Source organism: Dendronephthya gigantea, unplaced genomic scaffold, assembly GCF_004324835.1.
Source record: "Dendronephthya gigantea isolate DGI-Jeju-01 unplaced genomic scaffold, DenGig_1.0 000772F, whole genome shotgun sequence".
Classification (NCBI taxonomy): Eukaryota; Metazoa; Cnidaria; class Anthozoa; order Malacalcyonacea; family Nephtheidae; genus Dendronephthya; species Dendronephthya gigantea.
In genome coordinates this window covers 1-23,944 of record NW_021163782.1, presented here as the reverse complement: position 1 = coordinate 23,944, position 23,944 = coordinate 1, and the positions used below count along the sequence as shown (strand labels likewise).

The following is a 23,944-nucleotide window of genomic DNA, read 5'->3' as shown; positions in this document are numbered from 1 at the left end:
TGGATGACGCTTTGCACGCTTCGCACGCACAATCCTTCACCATTGCGCGATATCTTCGGTAGTGCTCGGCCCTTATCTCGTCTTCCATCGCGTCGCAGCCGGCCGTTATAGTGACCTTTCGACCGTCCGACTTGGTTTGCCGAACAAATTCTCGCACCAGGTTGCCAATGCAGTGTTGAATGCAATTGCTCACGCCGTTCGGGATTGCCGTTAGCGTGAGAATTTTTTGCACCGGCGTTCTGCTTTTCTCGGAATTCATCTCCTCCCACGTGGATTGCAACGCCGCCACCAAGCCAGCGTCGAGAATCTTCCAGTCGTTCATGGCCCCCCAAAATAGTTCTAATTCTACATGATTTGGGGGCTCGTCTTTCTCGCCGGCCGCCGCGAGCTTTTGCATCATTTGCACTCGCTTTGCTCCCGTGTTGGCTTTCGCAGCCTGGGCGCAGAGAGGTTTTCTTTTCTCCGGCTGCTCGAGACGCGCTTTTTTAGGTGGCCGGGGTGCCGTTTGCGGTGGTGTCATCGGTGCTGGTGGAATTGCTGGTGCTGTCATGGTGGTGCTCTCCGCCGACTTCGGGAGCAATGCTCGTTTCGTTCCCTCTGCTACACCTGTGGTGCTTGAGCCGGCTGATTTTCGCTTACGGCCGAGGAACGCGTCGCTGGTGCGCGTTCTCTCCTGCCGTTTCGTCACGTTTCTCGCCCTAAACACGCCCGGAGAACCCTTGCCAAGGCCTTTCTTGCTCTTTGGAGGATCGTCGTCAGGTCGATGAGACGTTTCACCGGATCCCTCCGTCGACGAAACTGTTGGAATTTTCGGGGCGTTTCTCGCCAACTCTTTGTCCATCTGCCTCTGACCGAACAGGCCTGAAAGACACAAAGTAGAACGGAAAATTTAGCAATCGACCGAGCGCTATATTTCTTCAACGCTCGTTTTCTCGCTCGCACCTTTTCCCCTCGCGAAAAGTGACACGTAAAATGTCTGGCACGCGTCGACAACCGCTTGCAGCGTCTCTCCGTCTTCCTCCGGGTCCAAGTTGTTGATCTGCCTCTTTATCGATTTGAAAATATTCTCCACGTAACCCTTGCACTTGTTCATCCTTTTTGCGCTTCGCCTGTAAAGTATATTCGAACGCTCGTCGCTCGCTGCATTTATACTCGCGTAATGACGTAATGGCTCGGTCTATTTTTACCGGGGAATTTACCGTAATTACGTCATTTAACAGAGAAGATACGAAAATAGAAATGATGTTTTATTTGTGCCAAAATTATTTATGCACGCTCTCAACTTGTGCTAAAATAAATCAACTGTATCTCTAGAGACACGGGATTGCGATAATGTGATGTATAAATCGAGAACAACACGGCCGGTTTTTCATTCATTTTATTAGTCTAAATAATAAATAATATATATAACCAGGGGGGGTTCAGCAGATTCATGCGGAGGTTTTCGGGCTACGCAACAGTGCGACGATGTATTGCTTAGATTCCTGACAACATTTATATCAACATTTATGCAATTGATGTCGCTTGATCTCGATTCCTTTATAGATCTACTACGGCCGTTGTTGGACTGATGAGCTCAACGAGCGACAAAAACGAAAATGTCGAAATTTCAACGAACACAGTCGTCGAAGCAAAGACGTCGTCAATGAATATTGCATTGTGAATTGCTCCTTGTAACTGGAGTTATCCCATTTCCGAAAGTCATCTCCTGATTGGTCTTTCTACTTCCACAGCTGAGCTGCGGAAGTAGGAAGACCAATGGAATTGCTTCGCTACTGATCTATCACATTCTGAACACGCTGTTGATAATCGCTTCATTGTTGCTTCAACGCGATGCAACGAAAGAATTACTTAATCCACACCCTGTATCGCATCGTAAGCATGCTTGGTATTGGATAGTAAATTAGTAAATCCACGGATTCCATTTTACCTAGCGTCGAAAATATCTGAATGTATTTTTCCCATTGTTTATTTTGTACAATACATAATTTACATATGCACAACATTTAAATATGTTTCGGCGATCGGGGGGGGGGGAATTGAATTCCGGAATTGAAACAAACAACAAGCATGCATGGGTATTAAATGCTTTGGAAAATCCTCTCTAAATTTTACGAATTGATCATAAATGGCACGTTTTCTACCCTCGGAAATAATGAAATGATGATCGTGGGCAAATCTACACTACGGTACGTCAATTCATTCATGATTCGGACCTCTTTGTTATCACGAATTCTAGCTTTCAGATCTCAATGTTCACTGAGATATGATATCATCTCAGCCCAGCAATGTAACAGAAGAATTTAACCTTTGCACCCAAGGCCCCCAGCCAGAGGTCACTCATTCGAGCAGAGCTCTGCCATAATTAACAAGCCCATTGAATCATTGCATGTGCTTAGTTGTTGCATAGAATATCCATCCTGCATGCGCACACAGAATGTTCACTGAGATATGATATCATCTCAGCCCAGCAATGTAACAGAAGAATTTAACCTTTGCACCCAGAGCCCCAAGCCCCCCAGCCAGAGGTCACTCATTCGAGCAGAGCTCTGCCATAATTAACAAGCCCATTGAATCATTGCATGTGCTTAGTTGTTGCATAGAATATCCATCCTGCATGCGCACACAGAATGTTCACTGAGATATGATATCATCTCAGCCCAGCAATGTAACAGAAGAATTTAACCTTTGCACCCAGAGCCCCAAGCCCCCCAGCCAGAGGTCACTCATTCGAGCAGAGCTCTGCCATAATTAACAAAGCCCATTGAATCATTGCATGTGCTTAGTTGTTGCATAGAGTATCCATCCTGCATGCGCACACAGAATGTTCACTGAGATATGATATCATCTCAGCCCAGCAATGTAACAGAAGAATTTAACCTTTGCACCCAGAGCCCCAAGCCCCCCAGCCAGAGGTCACTCATTCGAGCAGAGCTCTGCCATAATTAACAAAGCCCATTGAATCATTGCATGTGCTTAGTTGTTGCATAGAGTATCCATCCTGCATGCGCACACAGAATGTTCACTGAGATATGATATCATCTCAGCCCAGCAATGTAACAGAAGAATTTAACCTTTGCACCCAGAGCCCCAAGCCCCCCAGCCAGAGGTCACTCATTCGAGCAGAGCTCTGCCATAATTAACAAAGCCCATTGAATCATTGCATGTGCTTAGTTGTTGCATAGAGTATCCATCCTGCATGCGCACACAGAATGTTCACTGAGATATGATATCATCTCAGCCCAGCAATGTAACAGAAGAATTTAACCTTTGCACCCAGAGCCCCAAGCCCCCCAGCCAGAGGTCACTCATTCGAGCAGAGCTCTGCCATAATTAACAAAGCCCATTGAATCATTGCATGTGCTTAGTTGTTGCATAGAGTATCCATCCTGCATGCGCACACAGAATGTTCACTGAGATATGATATCATCTCAGCCCAGCAATGTAACAGAAGAATTTAACCTTTGCACCCAGAGCCCCAAGCCCCCCAGCCAGAGGTCACTCATTCGAGCAGAGCTCTGCCATAATTAACAAGCCCATTGAATCATTGCATGTGCTTAGTTGTTGCATAGAATATCCATCCTGCATGCGCACACAGAATGTTCACTGAGATATGATATCATCTCAGCCCAGCAATGTAACAGAAGAATTTAACCTTTGCACCCAGAGCCCCAAGCCCCCCAGCCAGAGGTCACTCATTCGAGCAGAGCTCTGCCATAATTAACAAAGCCCATTGAATCATTGCATGTGCTTAGTTGTTGCATAGAGTATCCATCCTGCATGCGCACACAGAATGTTCACTGAGATATGATATCATCTCAGCCCAGCAATGTAACAGAAGAATTTAACCTTTGCACCCAGAGCCCCAAGCCCCCCAGCCAGAGGTCACTCATTCGAGCAGAGCTCTGCCATAATTAACAAGCCCATTGAATCATTGCATGTGCTTAGTTGTTGCATAGAATATCCATCCTGCATGCGCACACAGAATGTTCACTGAGATATGATATCATCTCAGCCCAGCAATGTAACAGAAGAATTTAACCTTTGCACCCAGAGCCCCAAGCCCCCCAGCCAGAGGTCACTCATTCGAGAAGACAGGCCCATTGCATTGCATGCTGGCACATGTAAATCTGGCTATTATATTTGCAATCATAAACCGATCTAGAGACCTACTAGAAACCTTATGCATGAGGCTTTTTAATCTATGTATATTAATTATGTATTTTTGAGGTAAATCTGACAGATAATCAATTTTGAGTATTTTTTGTAATTGAATGTTGTTAAGCTCATATGGTTTAATACGTTTAATATTTGTCAATCACTTCTCGCTTTTGAATGGGGAACTGCTGTCATTAACAAGTGCTTCTATTGTGTCTTTCCGCCAGGAAGAAAAAGTCACCTCTTTGTCTGAGGAACGCCAGTTCCTGTGCCTTATCTCTCACCATGTCCAATTAGCTAATTCATTAGTGCGGCATTGCGCTAATCTCAAAGTGCCGCGTTTCCTGAATTTAGGAGGCGATGTCCATTAGTAACTCCAAGAAGAAAGAAGGCGTGCCTATCTGTGTTGTATACGTAAATGGTTTGTCGATTATCTTTCATTTTCACTTGAAAGTCATGAAAGAAGCATCTTCAAGGATCATCATTATTATCATCATGAGCCAGGTATACTTATTGTATTTATACGGACTTTATACGGACTATATTTATACCGTTTTTATACCGTATATTTATACTGTATTCATACGGACTATATTTATATCGTTTTTATATACCTCCATCCCAGTGATAATCTATTCCGTGTCTTATCAGAATTTCCATTTGTTAGCGCGCTCTGAATTTGAGTAAATTATAGCGGAGGTTTTTTAATTTTGTGTCTTACAAGAGTGCTTTTTTTTTCAGGTGAACCATACGCCTGCCTGGAAATCAACGAAACACGTATTCATGCAAAACTGAGAATAATCAGGCTCGATATATTGTAAGTTTGTTTCTTGTTACATACCAATTTTATTTGAGTGTTATGATATTAAACGCATGTAGGGTTAGTAATTGTTAAGGAAAGGTTATTTATTTGGGAAAAGCCCTTAATTTGTCGGCACGCCATATGCATTTTTAGCACGCCTGTATGCCACTGAAGGGTTATTAGCTTTACGAAAAGGTTATGGATCTTGGCAAGATTTAGTTTTTAGGTTAGTTAAAATGCTAGGGTTATGATTTTTAACCCAGGTTAGTAATTTTGAAGGAAGGGTTATATATTTGGAAAAAGTCCTTTATTTCCAGCACACCATTTTAGCATGCACGCATACCTGTCTGCCAGACCTGTTTGCGCATGTAAGGTTATGAACCAATGTTACTAATTTTACGAAAGGTTATGGACTTTTTTAAAATTAGCTTGAATTCCAGGGTTAGGGTTAAAGAACATGTCAGTGTTATTAATGAAAATTTATTTATTTTTAGTCTGGATTTTACAAAAATGGAATCTTTAGCTCACATCAAACGAGACAATCAGACTTATCACTGCTTCATAGACGTGTGCGAAAAGATCTTCACAGACACTCCAAAAAGCACCGTTAGAAACTGGCTAAAGTCCCTAAACATCTCGACAACACCCTGTGCCACTTTGGAAGAGAGAATTCACTTTCGTCGACGGAATGCTTCTTTGGGTGCCACGTTTAGCCTTATTCGAGATGAAGACGTGACCCGTTTGATTGCATATCGCAGTGAAGGTGCGAGGAAGCGAGCCAGACATTCTCACAGTAGTTCTGCCACAATCCTCGACGCTGGTGATGTCCCCAGTCCGAGCCTCGCGACCACAGACAATCCAATTGTCAGACATTCTCACAGTAGTTCTGCCACAATCCTCGACGCTGCTGATGTCAAAAGTCCGAGCCTCGCGACCACAGACAATCCAATTGTGTCTTACAATCTCAGCGGCGAGTCAGACAGCGATGCACAAGAACCGCCTGTAGAAAAGAAATTTAAAGATGAAACGACGTCGCCTAAAAGAAATACGTATAGCATCCCATTAGACAGCGCGCCTGAAAGATTGAGAATGAGGTAAAAGACTTGCGCCATTTCTACCTAAAAGCATTGAACTATAATCGTCCTGGGCCGGCGTTTTCAAAAACGACCGTCGACAAAATGGTTGAAAGAGCCATGAGCTTTATGTACTTCTGCTTGAACGTGAAAAACATTGCCATGTTAACCTTAGATCTATTTAACAATATCGAACTCTATACTAGTTACGTAGAATATTTAAAAGGGACCCGAAATCTTAAACCCTCAACTATAGTTGCGCATCTTATAATCGGTATAAACGTTTGAAATTTAATTTGGCAAACTTTCAACCGAATTCGCCCGACTCGGAGAATGCATCGCGAACCATTTCAGCTTTACAATCATTTCAGCGACACTTTCAGCACGAAAGCAGCATGATATCCAAACTTCATAAGGAGGGTTTTACGAGCAAGGCAACTCAGCAGTTTTATTTCGCGCACGTTTTAGAAACTCTTCGTAACATACGCGATAAGTATTTGGAAACGCATGGCTTGGAAAAAAGTAGGCACTTGCATGATTTTGTACTCTTGGCAACTTACTTAAGAGCCATTCCTGGCAGGTCGAAAGAATTACGGACCATGAAATTGCATATCGAAGCGGACTGCGGAACTTTCGATTTCACTTCGGTGGATGGCGGTAATTTTATCGTATTTCAAGAGGGCAATAGCGTTGTAATCGTGCAATTTGATTTCAAAACATCAAAAAGTATTGGGCCGACCAGAATCGATGTTTCCGATGACGAAGATCTGGTGTATTACTTGCAATTATATACTAAGGCAAGGCCATCTTTACTGCTCGGCAAGTCGCATGATTTCTTCTTTCTCAACAAGCGAGGCGCGCCTTTTGATAGCAGCAGTTCAATTGCGAGGTACATTGGCGATATTTTCATGCGCGAGGTTTCCATTCGAGCGAGCACTAATGCGTTAAGGCATGCTATCATCACATATTTCAGCACTTTGGACGACTCCAAAGATATAAATGTTAGAAAAAGTCTTGCGCTTTTAATGAAGCATTCGGTCCGATATCAGGAAAGCACGTATAACGATTTAACACACCACGAGAAAACGCAAAAAGGCCGAGAAGTTATCAGGGAAAAAATTGCGTCAAATATCTTCGGTGAAGCGGATTTTATTGCATTGCCTGACGAAAGCGATTGCCAAAATGATTCCGGGGACGAATTGTTACCAGCTGTCGGTGACATTGTAGCACTGCTTGATCCCGGTAAATACGTAGGCTTAGCAACGAGGTCGCTGATTGGTTCTTATCTGCATTCTTTCATCGCAACTCACCGCATGTATTAGCCCCGCATGTATTAGCCAATAGCCTTCTGTTTTTCAGAAGCTTATTAATTTCCGTTTCTTCGCCACTGTATGCCATGTGACATTTGCAGCGAATTGCAAATTTATACAGTAAAATATCTTGGGGATTTTGCGTCGTTATTCTGTTTACTTCGATTGGATTTTTGCGTTCTTGTCTTGAGAATTCTCTGCGTTGTTCAATTAAATTTTGTCATTCGAGGAAAGGCATAGATCTGAACAAAGGTAAGAAGCGTGTATAGTTTGTTTTGCGATAAAATATACTTCAGGCAATGGTGTTATTAAATTGTTGTTATGAACAGTATCAATTCAGATGGTTTCAATATTTACGTACAGGTTTGACAAAGCTCGGAGTATTTGTGGTCTTAGCCAAGCATGGCATCTGGTTCAACGGTAAAGCGAGTCTTTTATATATAAATTCGTTTGATAAATATGCCATCTTTAAGGATTGGGTGTGAATAACGCTATTGTATATAGTATAAATGTTTTAATGATGAAGTCATTTGTAAAATGCAAATTTTTATGATGTGATCAGATGTATCATTTATGGTATAATGTTGATTATATTATTATTAGTTTATATAATCACAGAATCACTAATAGCAAGACCTAGGCACCTTTGGCCAAGGTTTCGTGTTCAGGCATTCAGCCAATTGGGTTGCAGGCCTTATTTTCGTAACGATTGACCTTTGAATCTATTGGTTAACGAACAAACAACAGCGGATTGCCTGAACACGAAACCTTGGCCAAAGCAAGCATACCTTATGTGCGGGCCCCCTAGGGCGACGCTGAATAGGTATGCGCAGGAGACTAGAGGTTAATGGGTTAACCAAAAATATGACAATATCTCTAGTTAACCCATTAGGCCGCGATTGGTTACGGATTTTATCTTAGTAACTAATTATGCATACAATTATGCATACCATAAATTTAAAGAATGTCCCTTGTATGCCGGTGGCCATAAAATTACAAATTACTAGCATGACATTATGGCTGATTAGTGATTAAATGCGTCAAGCAATGGGTACATTTAATCACTAATCGACCTGAATGTTTACAGGAACACATGCCACAATTATTACAGTACTTACAGGAACATGCCACAATTCACTGCAGGAGACTTAGAGGAACTTGTCAGAACTTGTACTGTACAATTAGAGTTGGGAATGATTAAAATATATTTATATTTTCATAAACTTTTAGGATGAATCAGTTGTCTTACCTAAATGGACAAATCGTGGCACTGCCAGTTGTCCCAAATGTGGCCATAAGTACATGACAGCACGGAAACCAAAATTATGTGAGGGATGCCACTTTGAAATAGGAGGTTCATATGTGCCTAAGCCAAAACTGAACATTCCAGACTGTGTCATTGTTTACAAAGAAGGTGATACTTCTTAGGCAGTTGCGATATAGAAAAAAATCGATATATCGATATCGGAATAAAAATATCGATAATATCGACTATATCGAATTATGCAAATGAGAAAACGTAATTTAGTCAACTTGCATGTATACGCATCACAAACAGTTAAAAAGAAGTGCATGAAACCAGTCATGGTACGTCTCGAAGATTTATTTATTATTTTATTAACAACGGTTTATGCGTTTATGAAAGATATTATTTACAAGCCTAATGGTTTCACACTACAATTAAATATATATATGTTTATAAATTTTCTGCGAGAAACACTAACATGTTTGCCTGGCTTGGCTTGAGGTTTACTCGCTTCGCCGTAACTATTTGTCCCGCTTTACTAAAAAGTCTTTCAGTTGGAGCACTGCTCGCGGGAATCGCCAGATATCGTCGGACATACTGCGACAGGAGAGGAAAATCATTCTCGTGGAATTTCCACCACTGGAGTGGGTCGTCATCTCCATCGATCGTCGGAAATTGCAAATATCGGGCAATTTCGTTTGCCACGCGATCTCGTGGTGACTGGGCTGGCGACGGAGATTGTTTGATCTTCTTCATACTTGTGAGAGAGCCAAGGGTCTTCTTAGCTTTCTTATACTTGGCGGTGGCTGGTTACTGTGTTCCTCTACGGTCTCTTTAGGCATCTTGAGAAAAACTGCGTCTTTTAGAAGGGTCTCTTTGACTGCATCTAACTCGCACACAGTTTCAATGTCACAACCTTCGGCTTCAGGTTCTTCGTTGTCCGGGAAGAAATCACTCTGACAATAACAATATAGATTATAGCGCTATTAAAATTTTCTGTTTTTACCCCGCTAATTCAATTATCTACAAAGTTAAGTGACAAACTGTCAAAGCTTAAAATAACCTTGCAATTTATACTTTTAATTAGTATCCTTTGAAAGTTGAAACAATTACCTTGTATCTGGGATCAAGAAAGCAAGTGACATTCATTAGCTGTTGCTTTTCGTCACTCGCATATTTGTCTTCAAGGTATTTCATGATGTTCTTCTTTATACTGGCAGTAAGTGGAAGATCTTTTTCTCCAACTGCAAGCTCTTCGTGTTTCAGTCGATACAGGACGGGCTTCAGGGCAGAAATGGTTACGTACTTGCTTGCGCACATTATATCAGTAAATTGAGCAAGTGGAGAAAGAGCAGCATCGACTGCTTCTAAAACTTCTATATCTTGCCATTTTGGAACCAGATGTGCCGTATCCTTGTCCTCGTTCAACACCCTACGCAGTGCTTTTTTACTTTTCAAAAACTTGCTGATCATTCGGTGAGTTGAGCCCCAACGCGTTGCACACTCCTAGAATTAAAATAGAAAAACAAAAACATGTATGTTTAAATCATTTAGTTTTATTATAAAAATGTCGAATAGTGCATGTGTACACAAACCGATGCAAGCTTGACAGGCTTAACTCCTGGTTCTTCTTGAATTTGGGCCTCTGCAAAAGCCTTCTGCCTTTTCCAGCTCATATTAAAGGCGGCCACCGTCTTCCTGCAAACACCGAGTGCACGTGATGTATTCTTCTCGTTTGCGAGGGAATTAGTTATTGCCAAATGCAAGTTGTGGCCGAAACAAGTTATATTGCGCCAGTTCTTTTCCCGGCATGCCTTCAAAACGTTGGCTGCGTTGTCGGTTGTAATGGCTGATAACTTTTTCGGATCCAGTTCCCAGTGTTTCATGACGTCTTCCATACATTCACCCAGCTCGGTTGCTGTGTGATCTTGAGGCACGAATTTTGTTCCAAGACAGCGACTAACAAGTTTCCACTGGTCGTCAATCCAATGAGCAGTAAATCCCATATAAGGTATCATCCCACGCGAAGACCACATATCCGTCGTGGCTGCGTAAAATTCAATGTTTCTCAGGGAATTAAGCACATTTTCTCGCGTAGCGTCGTAGAGTTTAGCTATACGTTGCCTCGAAAAAGTTGACTTCGATGGAATTTGGTAACGCGGCTCTAAAACGTTGAGCAGCTGATGGAATCCGGGACGAGTAACTGCGTTGAGTGGGACACTATCTTTGGCTAGGTAATAAGCTATCGCGTCAGTGATCTCTTCTGTCCGTTTTTGGCCTGGCTGAAGAGGCGCTCTTTTTTCCATTGCTTCGATGATGCTAGGTTGAGAAGAGGATGTCTGGTATTTCTGTGCAGCAGTTGAAGGAAAGGATTCGGTCGCTGGCGCGGTTCGTTTCCTCGCTACATTCAGAGTCGTATACACCATGAGATGGTTTGTTTTTAAATGCGACATTAGATTTGTTGTGTTTCCGGCTTTCGTTTTCACCTTCTTCTTACATAGCTGACATGTTGGGACATCATCTTCATTACTTTTCTTAAAGTAATTCCAAACAGGACTTCTTTGAATAGACATTATTACTTCTCTTTGCAACAGAATAACGAGTAAGTTTGAAACTTTGAATGAGCCGTGTTATTTTGATACCTTGTTTTTAAACCCGCGTCGATACGCGTCATTAACATTGTTATTCAAATTATCGCGAATTCCATCTCTATGAGTCATCACAAAACTATTGTTTTCAAGCGTTCAATGCCGCTGCTTGATGATCTTCAGTGATCACAGTTTCTTTCAAAACAATAATGGCCGAATAATCGGAGATTAAGTTGTTTGGTTACAACTTTCGATATTTTCGATATACGAAAATTCGAATATCGAATATCGATATTTTTGATATATCGATATTTATCGAAAATATCGATATATCGCAACTGCCTAATACTTCTCTGTATTCAGTAAACAGCAGCACGAGGGATGATCGGTGCTTGGTTTTGATGCAAGGAACAAATTGCCTTTGTTACCATGAGACATGTAAACAACAACGAGCAATCCACCTAAGTTCTTCAGGAAGGCCGTTCAGCTGTAAACATAGTGAAAAGATTGACAGTAAACCACAAGAACCTTTCGAAAAGTATTTTTTAAGTGATGAATCCATCAGAACCTATCCAGCTGACAATGGCACTCAAGAAACTATATTCTCCCTAATGAAAAAATTGTCAGCATCACAAGCTGTTGCCATGAAAGTGTCTGACAAAAATTTTGTTGTCTATGGAAAAGCATCAACATCAACTCCAATATGCTATACACATGTTCAATTCAACAAGGTACAGTAGGATTTGATTTCACATCTGATCTTTATATCAGATAAAGATCGGCTGCTTATGTTTTATCTAGTACGTAGTATATATACACATTTGGAGTTGCAGATACCTGTAGCTGTTACGGTTATTGGTTGGTCATACTGTACATTTTCGAGTAATGCTGCTGACCACCCTAGTCTAATAACCTACATAAACTCACCTACTGTACTTAATGCAAAGGGTACCATTTATAAATCAAATTAAATATACATGTGAATTTGTGGCTACTGTAATCTGCTATTGTCCACCTGTAATTTTTTGTCAGGGCAACTACATCTGCTCCTCCAAAGACTGCAAAAGTCATGGTGGCAACACAAAACAGTTGAAATCGAAGAGGATCTGCCTACATGTACATGTTTTGTTGTGTGTGTTGAGGGAACATGTTAGACCAACAGCAGTCCCAACTCCAACCTCCCCAGAAGAAATTGCTGAACCTCGAACCAGCTCAGTTTGTCGGCAAAGAACTGTGGATTTGATGGCTCGTTGTTCTCTACCATACCCAGTGCCGAACAAATTTATCATCAAGTGCAGAAACATTGATGCCTGGAGTACTGCAGGGATAGAAGATAAATCATGGCCATCTTCATTTATACCTCCACAAGAATCATGTGAAATGTGTGGGACTCAACTGAGCTTACCTAAAATGAAGCCAGGCTCAGATGGTAAAGCTTTTCTCATGACACATCAACATATGTTTCATGTGGTGGAGGTGTTGGTGAAATTCTGCAAGAATCCAGAATGCCAAGCAATGCATAGAGTGTGGCCTTTGAGTGATGGTGAGTATCAGTAAATTCACACCTTATTTTAGTAAGACCCAGGATTGGCTCCCTGTGCCCTAATGCCAGCATAAATCATGCCAAACTCTCTTTTAAAACCAAACAGTTCAATTTTTTGAAATAATTTTTTTTACAAAGCATTTCTTTAGTAAAACCACACCCAAAACGCCTCAAGAATATATAATTTTTCGACCATGATAATATAATGTAGTAATATTAGGCCATCGTTATGATGAAATGTTGGTAGAAATTCTCTTGAAGTTCTTTTATAAAATTAAACAGCCACCACATTTGTTTTGGATATACAGTTGAATTCGTGAACTCCTCTAAATGTGTGACAAATAAGACCTTTTTGTCGATGATTTTAGTGAAAAATTCAACTGGAACCTGTTGTAGTTCACAAGAAATGTCTCAGATATTCCGTTCATGTCTTTTTTTATTGTCATTTTGTGGCATTCCGAGCGGGACCCTACTATCAGTATCCCCTGACCAGATAAAGCAGCCCAAATTGCCTTATTTAAAAGATCTTTCAAAATGCATGATATATGAAGTCCCTTTACAGCTTTTCCATATCTTGCTTAGTTTTCGAAATATTTCAACGTAAAATAGCAATAGCGTGCAGTCCGCCATCTTGACGCAATTAACCAAATTAAAATGACATCACAACTGGGATAAATCTGTTAAAACTTCTCAAAATGTGACTGAATTTAATTGAAAGGTTTCATAAAATGTTCCAAGTTTATTGCATGATGTATTTCATACATTCCAGGTCTTTTTAATATTAATGACAAGGTCTTGCTTGCATTGGAGATTTTGGTGGAATGGAGAGAGCTGTTCAAGAGAGGAGTGCCAGTCAAAGTATTTGTTGAAAGTACAATCAGATCATGGTGCGCGACGACATGTTCTAATGTAAGAAAACCACAAACACTACATGTGTTTTAAAACATGAGTGTATGTGTTTTGTGTGTGTATGCATATGTGTCTTATAATACTGTATGTCACTTTACGTATGCTCACTACAAATAACAGACTGAAGCCTCTTTACACCAAATACATTTTAGAATCAGACATTATTTCTCTTTGAGGATGTCATTCCGTCAAGCGGTCAACAAAGGTACTTGGTGGAGCTACTGTACAATGGGTTTTACTGTTTCGAGGCTATCACAGAAAGATCATTAGATGACGTTATCTGTGGTGTCTGTGGAGTTGCAGGAGAGGTATATTGCGGCGATGGAAATGAAAAGAACTGCTGTGATCTGAGTTGTGTAAGTGTATAAATTTAAAACTATGTTGGCCCAACTAATTAACCTGTCAGATACCCATAAATTTATTATGTAAAGACTTTTTCTTAGGTTAACTTCAATAATTCCTCCTCAAATAATGAGTGTGAGCCTGTTTCTTTGGAAGACTTCCTGATGAGAATAAAAAAATACTGGGTGGAGAAAACCACATACACAAAAACAGAATTAGATGATGGTAAGGTCGATGCCGCAACAGTACCTCCTATCATTGCTCCATCCGCTAGAGCAGAGAAAGTGTATAACACGGAGATGCAGAAGAGGAGTGTGTTTTGAAGCCAAGAAAAGAAATAAACGGTGAGTACACGGTTTTATCTCAGAACATTTGTGATGGAAAGCCAACACACTCAATTAGTTATGTATTTTAGGTGACCCTGGAGTTTTACATGCACTGATGAAGTCGAAGAATCTTGACATGAACGATATCGATTCATGGAATGCTGATTCTCTCCGTGCCGTATGTCAGGCTTCTGGCATAAATGTTGCTGGCATGTCAAACGTAAGCAGAAAAATTTAAAATTTGGTAAAATGACTTTTATTAGCAGAACTTTGGTTAAAAATTCGCTGAGTAATGTCTAATGACAGATCTCGTTGATGTGTGCCTGGGGTATCTTGAAACCTAAAGAACTACTGTAGCATACCTAGGCCTATAACCGTTATAGGCGTAGGCCTATAACGGTTTTTAAGAAACAGAAGGGTTTTATTCGTTTTATGCACCGACCTGATAATTAAATCCGGTGTAGTTATATAATTTATATAAGTCTAGTTATATAATTTATTTATCTTTTAATCAAGGGTCTAATGGTTGCTGAGCTTCGATCGTTGTATGCAACATTGTTGGTTGGCATCTCTCCATGTCACGAATTCACAAAAGTTATCGGACATACTGGGGGATTCTATCATTTTGTTTGCCGCCATGGGGTATGAACGTTTTCTTTTCAGCTAAGTTCACACGATTACTAATGACATGTATTGATAATATTTCATTAATATTTGTTTGCACAGGCACACGTACTGCACATATATTGTATAAACTTGACGATTTTATTACATTTAAGACAACTGTTGGATCAAAGTTCTTGATGCTTCAAGAGTCTGTTCGGGATGCAGCAGACATATATCTTTCCCTGAAATACCCACCGTCGCTTTTCGTGAATGATACACCATGCACGTTTTCAAGGCATCTTGATATTCGAGCGCCGAATGTCACAAAATATCTTTGGGGAGATAACGTTGGATGTTTCGAACCACCAAGCTTAGACAAATGTCCATCCCAGGTATTGTCTTTTTTATTGGAACATTTCACCCCATTACATGTTTCTGAAAAATGACGGAGGCATTTTTCGAGGGATATGGGTAGTGATTCACTCTTGTCACTCACAGTGTTTAAATATCTAGGTTTTAACCATAATTGCGTCGAGAAATGTACAGTATGCATGACAAAATGCGGGAAAAGAAACCACCTGTTTTCAGAATATTGTGTGATGCAGATAGTCATAGAATAGTTTTAGTTTGTCTGCAATGTTTCGTGAAATCGCAGACATCATATCGAGAATTTTCCGTTATTTCACAAAAGAAATATCGGATGACCCTTGAATTTATCCTGTATTTTAACTGAAAATTACTTTGTTTTTAAGGTTAGCGTACCTCACCTTGTACCGCTGGAATTTCAATCTAGTAGAATGGGATATAAGGACGAGAAAGAGCTTCAAGAGTGGGAACACCCTGTGACTGGTCATACACATCGCTATGTTGTAGGGGATAGATTTCACTCCTCAACAAATCCCCACAAATCGCCTCTATGCAGATTTCATGACTTGAATTTATGTGAACAGAAGAATGCCATTAAAACGAGTTATCAGGAGAGCGAAAACAATAGAAAAAATTTTTTACGCCTTAGAAGCTCCACGATGCAAAAATTTTTGGTTCATTTTCATTACAATTACCTAATGGACTACTACCACAACGAGAAGATTGTGGAAGATCTAACCACCAAGATGCTCGGTCGTGTAAGAGAAGATGAAAAATTAGTCAGAGGCCCATACCATAAACTTGTTGTTGAAGAAAAATAAGGTGCGCCGCATATTATGTAATGTATAGCGTTTTAACGTTTCTGCCAAAGGTTATATGTCAGAGAGGAGCACACAATATGAACAAGTGGCAGTTTCATACATCTTAAAACTGCCAATTCTCTATTTCCGCTGTTTGGATCTCTTTCCCTTTATTTGTTCAGTACATTTTTCGCTGCAGAACCACTTCTGTCTTTTTGGCGGAATCTTCTCTAAATTCGTACATTTCCTGAAATATAAATAAAGATTATTATAAGTAATAGCATGGCATTACGGAAGGTCGATAAGTGATTAAATGTAACACAAAAGCCGAGAGAGCCTGAAATATAAATAAAGATTATTATAAGCTAATTACTATGGTACCTGTCAACACAGAATAAACATATAGGGAGTTAGAAATATACTTACAAATGATACCACTGACCGCAATTGTCACATTGTACCCAGTTTTCTCCAACGATTTCTTCGTCGTCTCCACAGGGACAGTCCTCTCGCCGCTGGATTTTTTTGTTTTCTGCGGATGAGAAAGATGTTATTTGCGTGTTATATTCACAGATTTTTCAATTATACTTAAAACTGCTAACGTATAAAATCCTAGCATGTATTATACCTTCAGTGCTATCGTTCATAACCCCAAATGCTCCTTGCGCGAATAGCAGTTTCCTCTTTGGGTTTACCTCACTATTACTCGGGATGGGTGTTTGATTAATACCTGTTTGATAAAAGGTGGAAATTGTCCTTACAAAAATTGTGCATGTGACGTTTAGGGAATCGAACTTTAACAACTCAGATTTTCTAAATCTGATACAATATTGGGTGCGGATCTCTCTAGACGATCTTTATGACGATCGTCTGAAAAATTTGCAACGATGGCTGTTAGAGTCGTGCCAATAGAAGCGTTCCGAAAAATGTTGAGCAGTTCATTTCCTAACTTTGACCAGTTCATTTCCTGACTTCCTCAACAATTTGGTCGAAGCTGAATGCTCTTAATTGCAGTCAGTACATGTGTGCAAGTTGCGATCACAATATTTATCAGTGTAACGACGTACCTGAACCTGATGCAGTATCTATCGCAGTATCTATCGTACGATCATGTGCTGTTGGCTCTTCACTTAATAACCGGCTTGCTCGTTCTACTGCTTTAACAGCCTATATTGCAAGAAAGTAATGATCTGGATTACCGAATGTTTATGAGGTACATGAATGTGCCAGATACAAATACATTACAACAGGCTACGAAACTGCAGCATGCAAAATCGAAATGAACTCTGAAGCGAAAAATATAGTTAAACCATTCGATGTTAAACTGGAAAACAAAATTTTGAAAATGTGGTTTATAACCGGAATAAATTCTTTCATTTGTCCACTTTAATTCATCCACCATGCACAGTTGCAAACAACACTAAATGTTTATTTAACTCTTGAATGACGGAATAGTTTTGGCCAAATTATACTCTGTCTATAAAGTCAGGCGATTTAGCTCGTCGTGCAGAGAGAGTACCTATCATTGACAAGAAAGGCAAAGAATTAAAACGATAAACTTTGTAAGTTTTCCATACCATGTCAAAAGCCTTTAACCGTTTCGGGGTGAATCTGTTGTACAATTTCTTTGATTCAGGTGACAAAAACTACAAAGTGAAACAAAAGATAGGTACGTACTTAAGAAATTATACTGATCGACTGGACACAGGACATATAGTATAATAGGTGTATATGTCATTTGCGCGGATCAGTCATTAGCATTCGACAACTTTCAGCTATTCAACATTTGTGTTACTCTGTAAGGTCACTTGATAGGTTCGTATTTTAATTTTTGCCTGAATGATTAGATTTTTGCAAAGTCCTTTTCAACGTCACTTTTATGGGGGAAAGCTTTGAGGCGGACTTGTGGCAAGACGGCAAGTCTACTGAATGACAAGAATAATCGTGCAAGTTCAGTGTTAGATTCCGGTATGCAATGTAGATGAAATACTGTTAAACAACTACAGTTTAGTGGACCAACGTTTGAAATAAATACCTAACTTATATTATTTGCAGATACTTACTTGTGAATAGTCTTGCGCATTTGACGGCGATGAAGGTACGTCGTCATTTGTATTGTGATATCCTTGCCTGATCCTATCACAATAATCTGCAAATGAGATCATCCATGAATAACTTTGTATTAAACTTTACACATAGGACTCTATACAATTGTTAATTAAATAAAAGGAAACATAATATTTTTAAAAAAATATGTTACTCCTTCAATACTATATCTACATGATTCTATATAGCATGTACGATAGCGATTTATAGATACGAGTCGAGAGAGAGACGTACCTGACACTTTTTCCACGATCTCTTGTTCTATGGAACGGACCGTGTCTGCCTCATCTTTCTCCAAATTTCTTTCCATGTCATCTCCGTGTTCTTCTTTGTTTGTCAGCGCTTCGATAAAGTCCACGTCTGGCTGCAGCTGACCGTTATTACCAGTAACTAGCATGCAAGTAAATAACAACGTTGTTGAAATGGCGATCTCAATAATATATTTTAAATCCCCAATTATGTACCTTTATCTTTTAGCCGAAAAACTACAATTATGCGTCATTTTAATTTAGTATCATTTCTGTAGTAGAGTTTACTGTAAATATCAGGATTAATTAGCCTTTCTCACAACGCCATTTTTGGGGTACTTTTTTGCCAATCCTGCGATTGTAGCACCGTGTAACGGCGACATTTTATAATCTTTTGCGTGTATGATTCTACAAAGTCATAGCCATTGGTATTTACTGAATTTTACTCAGTTTATAACGTCAACAACCATACTGAGTAACTCAAAGGGAAAAACTATCGGCGCTTCTTATATGTTATCAAAATGTCTTAAAATGTTCGTGAAAGAGAAAAATTACGCTTGCGTATGACAATAAGGAATCATGGTATATTGGTATGTTAAAACAATACTTACCAAAATTTACCCACTCGATAAAAAGAGGGTCCAATAACTTCTGTGGGATTTTGAACCCTTGTCCAGTTGTTACAAGCGTTGAATTCCTTTTAGAGCGCACGTCAGCGAGGTTTGCGTTGCTGCCTTTTGCGAAACAAATGCTTCTCTGTTCCCAGCCGTTTACTGTGGAACTCTGTATTTCTTGTTTTACTTCCTACAAGTACAGAGCGTTTGCACATGACGTCACAGCCCCCATTTTAGTGTTTCAATTGGAAAAAAAAATTAATTAGACTCTTTTGTCTGGAATACCAACATGGCTGCCATGGCTTTTATTGGGTTGGGCGCCGGAGAATGAGTGCAAACCTCATTTCAATGGTGCAAACACTCTTACATGAATCTATGCATAGTAAATCCGCCATTCTGAATTTATTACATGTAAAGTGCTGAGCAGAATATCCATTACAAATCCACATTTTGTGGCGCCAACTTTTTGACCGACTTGATATGGGAGCCTACATTCTATGCATGGTTATAATACTGTATTACCTCGTTTAAGCAGCCTTGAATAAATAATTTTAAGAGCAGCAAACGAGTAAATACATTATTAACAAGCGCACTTCTCAATTTAAAAGACTGAGCTTCTTACCGTCCAAGAAACGTTTTGCATTTCTCCTATCATGACCGTCTTGATGCAAATGGCTTTCTCCCACGATCCGTTTTCTGTAATTTGGACCTTTGGGAGTGGATTTATCCATGTCAAACAAGAAACCTGAATAAGGGAACGGAACTTTAATAATTAAGTACAATTATTATAATGCATTAATGGCAACTCCCGAGCGAATAATGCGTCGTATATACGCGTTCACAACTTACATCTTTCGATTTTGACTGCAGAATAAGTGAATAAATATCCACCATTAATCTTTGTATAGTAGACTTTTCCGCAGAACGACTCATGTTTCCCTGTATGACCATGGTGATGGCATTTGTTAGGTCGGGATGTTTCTGAGCAGATGCATGTATCTGTGTGGAGAAAAAGTTCAATTAATTTATGAATTCTAAACTATTCCCCTTGCACAGGTATTGAAACTGTTTTTAAAATAAACATATGAAGTAATGACCATATAGTCAAAGGATAACTGTCGGTGTTTTAATGCTGCTACCGTCCAATTCGGCCATTGACGAGAAAAATCGTCTGGGGCCAACTCATGAGTGAAAGCCTATAAAGTTTTCGTTTATGTGAAATCGTGTTTAACCAAAATCCAAAATTCTTTTTGATGCATGTGTTAATTGAAGGAGGATGTTCTGTTTCTCTTATCATGGCCCGTGTTGAAACAGCGTTAGACGTGACGTAATGAGCGAAAAGGTCTATTTTAGTTGCTTTTTTTCATCGCATTTCCGACAATTTTTAATAAGAAATGACTGTTATTACTCACCATTGTGTACGTAATGAGGTTATATGCAACACCTTTAATCCATCGCATTTGACATCCTGTATTGAAATGCGCCTTCAGAATGCATTTCACATCTTCAAAATACGATTCTATTATCTCTTCATAGATAGGAAGAAATCGCATGCACCATGCAACCAGAATACCCTTTAAAAAGTTAAGGAACCATTAATAATTCATAAAGAAAGACAAGGGAAATCATTACCATATCGGTGGTTTTATACCTGATAAAGAATCATGTAAACTTTAGCAGTGATTTCCTTAACTTAGACAACGTTTATTTTTAAAATTAGTTCCCAGTCCGTGCTTTATCAGATATAAAACTCTCAGCTGTCGCATCGAGTTTTATATCTGATAAAGCAGCTTTCGAGCAACTGTCTTTGTAATTTTCTGTCTGTCTGTTCGTACGTCTCATTAACTTTGTATCCTTATTTGTCGATACTTGCCTTATTGCCACAGGCGAATTTTGTCAAAGCAGCTTCATTGTGGTCTTCATGATTGGGATTGAGTCGGTAGTCGAACCTGACCACTCTTCCTAATATCCTGTTATAGTATGGGAATTATAGTAGATTTGTTACAGACTTCAGATGTTACATTTATTTTCGCTAACCCCAATTAGTCACTTCCCAAACGAGCAGAGGACTGGGTCTAGTTGATGTTTGGAAGGAGGTTTGGAAGGACATCAATCTCCGAGCCTGAATCCGACATATAGAAAATTGTATGTCCGTTTGAATTACGCATCCTATTCCAACAATCAATCAGATTTCTTCCTGATTATCCCAGAGCCTTCGTTTCCTTCCCAAGGATCTCAGGCTCGGTAAACGAGATTAGGAGGACATCAAGTTATAGTGAGATTGTGAGAGAGCTAAATATATTTAAAGTTGCCTTATTATTATTGTTGCATTATTATTGTTTGCATTTTTTTTGTCCGTCAACACTAAGCGACGAGAACCAGTCCTCTGCTTGATTGGGAGACGGCTAATTCATATAAAATATTTCTTAGTGGCATATTGTATCATCATATTATACCTCGTATAATATGCGTTGTTGTACATTGATTGAATTGTATACATTGGCATTTCATGTATTTATACCTTTGTACTTCTTTTTTATTGCTGGAAAGTAGTAAGCTTCCTTTCGGGTACAAAAGACCAGATTTGGATGAACCCTGCGCCAGACCACCCTGCACCTGGTTCAAAAATTCACCCAGATTCTGGTTGATTATTGAATCGTCAAGTAAGGATACCAAGGACGATTTGCTTAAACTCTCCAATGCCATTTTTCTAATAAATAAGACAAAAACGCAGATTTTTCACAACAACTTAATACTCAGAGTACATGCGCGTATTGGACACTCGGTGACACGATAATTTTCGAAAGAATATCTACATTATGTTAAATTGATAATGGGAAAGTGCAACAGTGAGTAATATAACTGATGTTGACGCCATTCCCTTACTCTCCTTGCTTTTAAATAAATATGATTAACTGATTGTTTGGAAGAAAATGAAACTATAAACTGTAAAAACAAACACCTGACCCGGTCTACAAGAAGGAGTTAAACCCGGACCATTGACAAACGCTATGGTGTTTCATAAAGTTCATATACATGTTATTAGTATACTCACCCAGATGTGCCAGATGTGTTCTGATTCCCACCTGATAATAGTAGTGGGTGACGACTTTGGGCAATTCCCTGAAATTTGGCAATCAGACGTAACGTCAGAGTCTTCCCGCAATTTCTCTCCTCAGAGAATATCAATCCCAAATTACTTTCACCTGTTAAAAATAATTGAAACCAATAAGTTTTGACACCTCTTTGCATTGATTAGGGACCATTAGGGGATTAACGTAGACTGTTTTCAGGTGCCCCTTTATTTACCCGTCGAAGCTTATAATACAGAACGTATAAAAAAAACGTGACTTAATATTTATCAATATATCCGCTTTTTTTTTAAACAAAGCGGATGTGTTTATAAACACCCTGTATATATAAGCATAAGTAATATAACACAAACTTTACCATATTTCTCGTCATCTTTGGACGATCGAAGGATTCTTGTTGCGACAAATGATAGCGACATCTTAAAAGGATGCTCGTTTACATCAAAGTAAGAAGACAAATCTAAAAGCCTGTATAAAATTTAATATGAGAATATTGGCCATCACAGGCTATAAACTAAGTATAATAATACATTTTGAGAAATTATTTATTAATTAACCGTATATATGAAGCTCCCTTGTGGTGTGTGGAAAAATCTACTACGTCATAAAAATGTCTACGTCATCCGACGATCACAAACAACGATTTTTCGTGCACGATTCGGATTCTGGCGTATGTAATTGCGTCAGTTGACTGCATTTTAAACTTCATTTTTAAGAAATGACGATGAACTTCGGCGTCAGCACAAAACATAACTCGGCCAAGGTCTGGGCACTAGTAGGTATGGTACGTAAAGACTAGGGAGCTACCTATGACAGCAATAAAAAAATTTTATGCTGGATTTATATGTCTACTTTAATCGAAAGTTAAAGTTCATGTACAAACAGATACCTTTTTGTCGCTTCGAGCAGTCGATCCATCTTTAAAAGATGCCGATCAATTGTGGTTGCGTAGTGGAACAAAGCATCCCGGCCTGACATGTCTAGGACTTTATATGCACTGTCCCGTAAAATACAATTGTCCTCGATGTGAAGCTAAATAGAAAAGTCAACATAGAAGATGTTCGTTTATGCGATCATCTAAGGTTACAGAACACCTTTGAGTGTTAATTTTGACAAATATATTTCTATTGGTTTCATTAGTGCCGTGCAATCCCGGAAAAAAAACCCGGCTCCGGGTTTGCGTTAGTACGTTTTAACAGTTGTATGATCAGGGCTGCCTAGAACTTTTTGGAAGCCTGGGGCAAAAAAAACCCTCAGGAAGTTTTGGGGGGCCCTTTTGTTCCTTTGGGGGGCCCTTTTGGGGCTCTCTTAAGGATGGGGCCCAGAGCAAAATGCAAACTTCGCCCCATCCCTGGGCGGCCCTGCGTAGGATGACGTTTCAGTGGGCAGGTACGTTTTCGGACGTTTCATTTTCAGGCGGCTTCAATGTTAATAAAAGCAACTATGACTGTGATAGAACGACAGAAAAGTTCGAAACGTGGTACTTCTTAATGGAACATTGAAGCCACGCCTTAGAAACGTCTGAAAACCTGCCTAGAAACGTCATCGTACCACCGTTGAAACTTGAAACTATAAACGCGACAACTATTCGCATTTTGATCGGTCTACCGTCTTACGTCTACCTGCATCCGCAGTACCCTCGATTGGAGCTAAGCGGAAACACGTCATGGAAAACCTGGGGGGGAACATGATCTAATTGGACATGGAACAAAACACGTTTGGCTGTAAACATTTGACGTTTACCTGTAACAGTTACTGTATTTTTCCCGCGAAAATGTAACAAAGTAAGAACATTGCAAATTATTTTGAATTTAT

The 23,944-nt window shown here is 39.6% G+C and overlaps 6 protein-coding genes across 7 annotated transcripts; 3 read left to right on the top strand and 3 right to left on the bottom strand.

The window, feature by feature from the left end:
- Positions 1-30: 30 nt before the first annotated feature.
- Positions 31-1,131, bottom strand: LOC114544402 (the record flags this gene model as incomplete). The annotated part of the gene is made up of 2 exons (XM_028563054.1): positions 943-1,131; positions 31-861 (listed from the first exon to the last, which is right to left on the bottom strand). Coding segments are annotated over exons 1-2 (982 nt in total), but the record flags the coding sequence as incomplete, so codon positions are not given.
- Positions 1,132-4,541: 3,410 nt separating this feature from the next.
- Positions 4,542-6,058, top strand: LOC114544401. Its single transcript, XM_028563053.1, has 3 exons — positions 4,542-4,662; positions 4,900-4,975; positions 5,455-6,058. Exon 3 carries the CDS (start codon positions 5,471-5,473, stop codon positions 6,056-6,058), a length of 588 nt encoding a protein of 195 aa, XP_028418854.1. The 5' UTR covers positions 4,542-4,662; positions 4,900-4,975; positions 5,455-5,470.
- A 1,235-nt stretch (positions 6,059-7,293) lies between these two features.
- On the top strand, positions 7,294-14,294 carry LOC114544404. Its single transcript, XM_028563055.1, has 8 exons — positions 7,294-7,595; positions 7,707-7,763; positions 8,574-8,764; positions 11,527-11,908; positions 12,210-12,720; positions 13,490-13,629; positions 13,782-13,985; positions 14,073-14,294. Exons 2-8 carry the CDS (start codon positions 7,746-7,748, stop codon positions 14,292-14,294), a joined length of 1,668 nt encoding a protein of 555 aa, XP_028418856.1. The 5' UTR covers positions 7,294-7,595; positions 7,707-7,745.
- Positions 9,315-10,070, bottom strand: LOC114544407. The gene is made up of 2 exons (XM_028563060.1): positions 9,703-10,070; positions 9,315-9,545 (listed from the first exon to the last, which is right to left on the bottom strand). The coding sequence occupies exons 1-2, from the start codon at positions 10,060-10,062 to the stop codon at positions 9,342-9,344; spliced, it is 564 nt and encodes a 187-aa protein (XP_028418861.1). The 5' UTR covers positions 10,063-10,070; the 3' UTR covers positions 9,315-9,341.
- Position 14,295: 1 nt separating the features above from the next.
- On the top strand, positions 14,296-16,195 carry LOC114544406 (HMG domain-containing protein 3-like). The gene is made up of 5 exons (XM_028563058.1): positions 14,296-14,315; positions 14,387-14,517; positions 14,814-14,939; positions 15,077-15,295; positions 15,656-16,195. Exons 2-5 carry the CDS (start codon positions 14,413-14,415, stop codon positions 16,088-16,090), a joined length of 885 nt encoding a protein of 294 aa, XP_028418859.1. The 5' UTR covers positions 14,296-14,315; positions 14,387-14,412; the 3' UTR covers positions 16,091-16,195.
- LOC114544405 lies at positions 16,194-23,437 on the bottom strand. 2 transcript variants are annotated; one of them, XM_028563057.1, is made up of 16 exons: positions 23,019-23,437; positions 22,488-22,936; positions 22,093-22,243; positions 21,559-21,747; positions 20,911-21,007; positions 20,450-20,611; positions 19,887-20,036; positions 19,660-19,782; positions 19,035-19,227; positions 18,410-18,565; positions 18,133-18,218; positions 17,647-17,715; positions 17,137-17,236; positions 16,698-16,799; positions 16,496-16,601; positions 16,194-16,316 (listed from the first exon to the last, which is right to left on the bottom strand). In XM_028563057.1, exons 2-16 carry the CDS (start codon positions 22,546-22,548, stop codon positions 16,211-16,213), a joined length of 1,851 nt encoding a protein of 616 aa, XP_028418858.1. In that variant the 5' UTR covers positions 22,549-22,936; positions 23,019-23,437; the 3' UTR covers positions 16,194-16,210. The 2 variants fall into 2 exon arrangements, with proteins under 2 accessions (XP_028418858.1, XP_028418857.1); XM_028563056.1 differs by having other exon boundaries at positions 22,488-22,597.
- Between the last annotated feature and the right edge of the window lie 507 nt (positions 23,438-23,944).

What these genes read in the sequence shown, in the direction of transcription:
- LOC114544401 (XM_028563053.1), top strand. Translation starts at nt 5,471, where the DNA reads ATGGAATCTTTAGCTCACATCAAACGAGACAATCAGACTTATCACTGC.
- LOC114544404 (XM_028563055.1), top strand. An exon ending in CACATGTTCAATTCAACAAG is followed by an intron (nt 11,909 to 12,209) that starts GTACAGTAGGAT and finishes ATTTTTTGTCAG; the next exon opens with GGCAACTACATCTGCTCCTC. An exon ending in GCGCGACGACATGTTCTAAT is followed by an intron (nt 13,630 to 13,781) that starts GTAAGAAAACCA and finishes AATACATTTTAG; the next exon opens with AATCAGACATTATTTCTCTT.
- LOC114544407 (XM_028563060.1), bottom strand. Translation starts at nt 10,062, where the DNA reads ATGATCAGCAAGTTTTTGAAAAGTAAAAAAGCACTGCGTAGGGTGTTG. An exon ending in TTCTTGATCCCAGATACAAG is followed by an intron (nt 9,546 to 9,702) that starts GTAATTGTTTCA and finishes TGTTATTGTCAG; the next exon opens with AGTGATTTCTTCCCGGACAA.
- LOC114544406 (XM_028563058.1), top strand. Translation starts at nt 14,413, where the DNA reads ATGAAGTCGAAGAATCTTGACATGAACGATATCGATTCATGGAATGCT. An exon ending in ATTTTGTTTGCCGCCATGGG is followed by an intron (nt 14,940 to 15,076) that starts GTATGAACGTTT and finishes ATTACATTTAAG; the next exon opens with ACAACTGTTGGATCAAAGTT. An exon ending in TAGACAAATGTCCATCCCAG is followed by an intron (nt 15,296 to 15,655) that starts GTATTGTCTTTT and finishes TTTGTTTTTAAG; the next exon opens with GTTAGCGTACCTCACCTTGT.
- LOC114544405 (XM_028563056.1), bottom strand. Translation starts at nt 23,107, where the DNA reads ATGTCAGGCCGGGATGCTTTGTTCCACTACGCAACCACAATTGATCGG. An exon ending in CAAAGATGACGAGAAATATG is followed by an intron (nt 22,244 to 22,487) that starts GTAAAGTTTGTG and finishes TATTTTTAACAG; the next exon opens with GTGAAAGTAATTTGGGATTG. An exon ending in AATTCGCCTGTGGCAATAAG is followed by an intron (nt 20,612 to 20,910) that starts GCAAGTATCGAC and finishes AACTTTTTAAAG; the next exon opens with GGTATTCTGGTTGCATGGTG.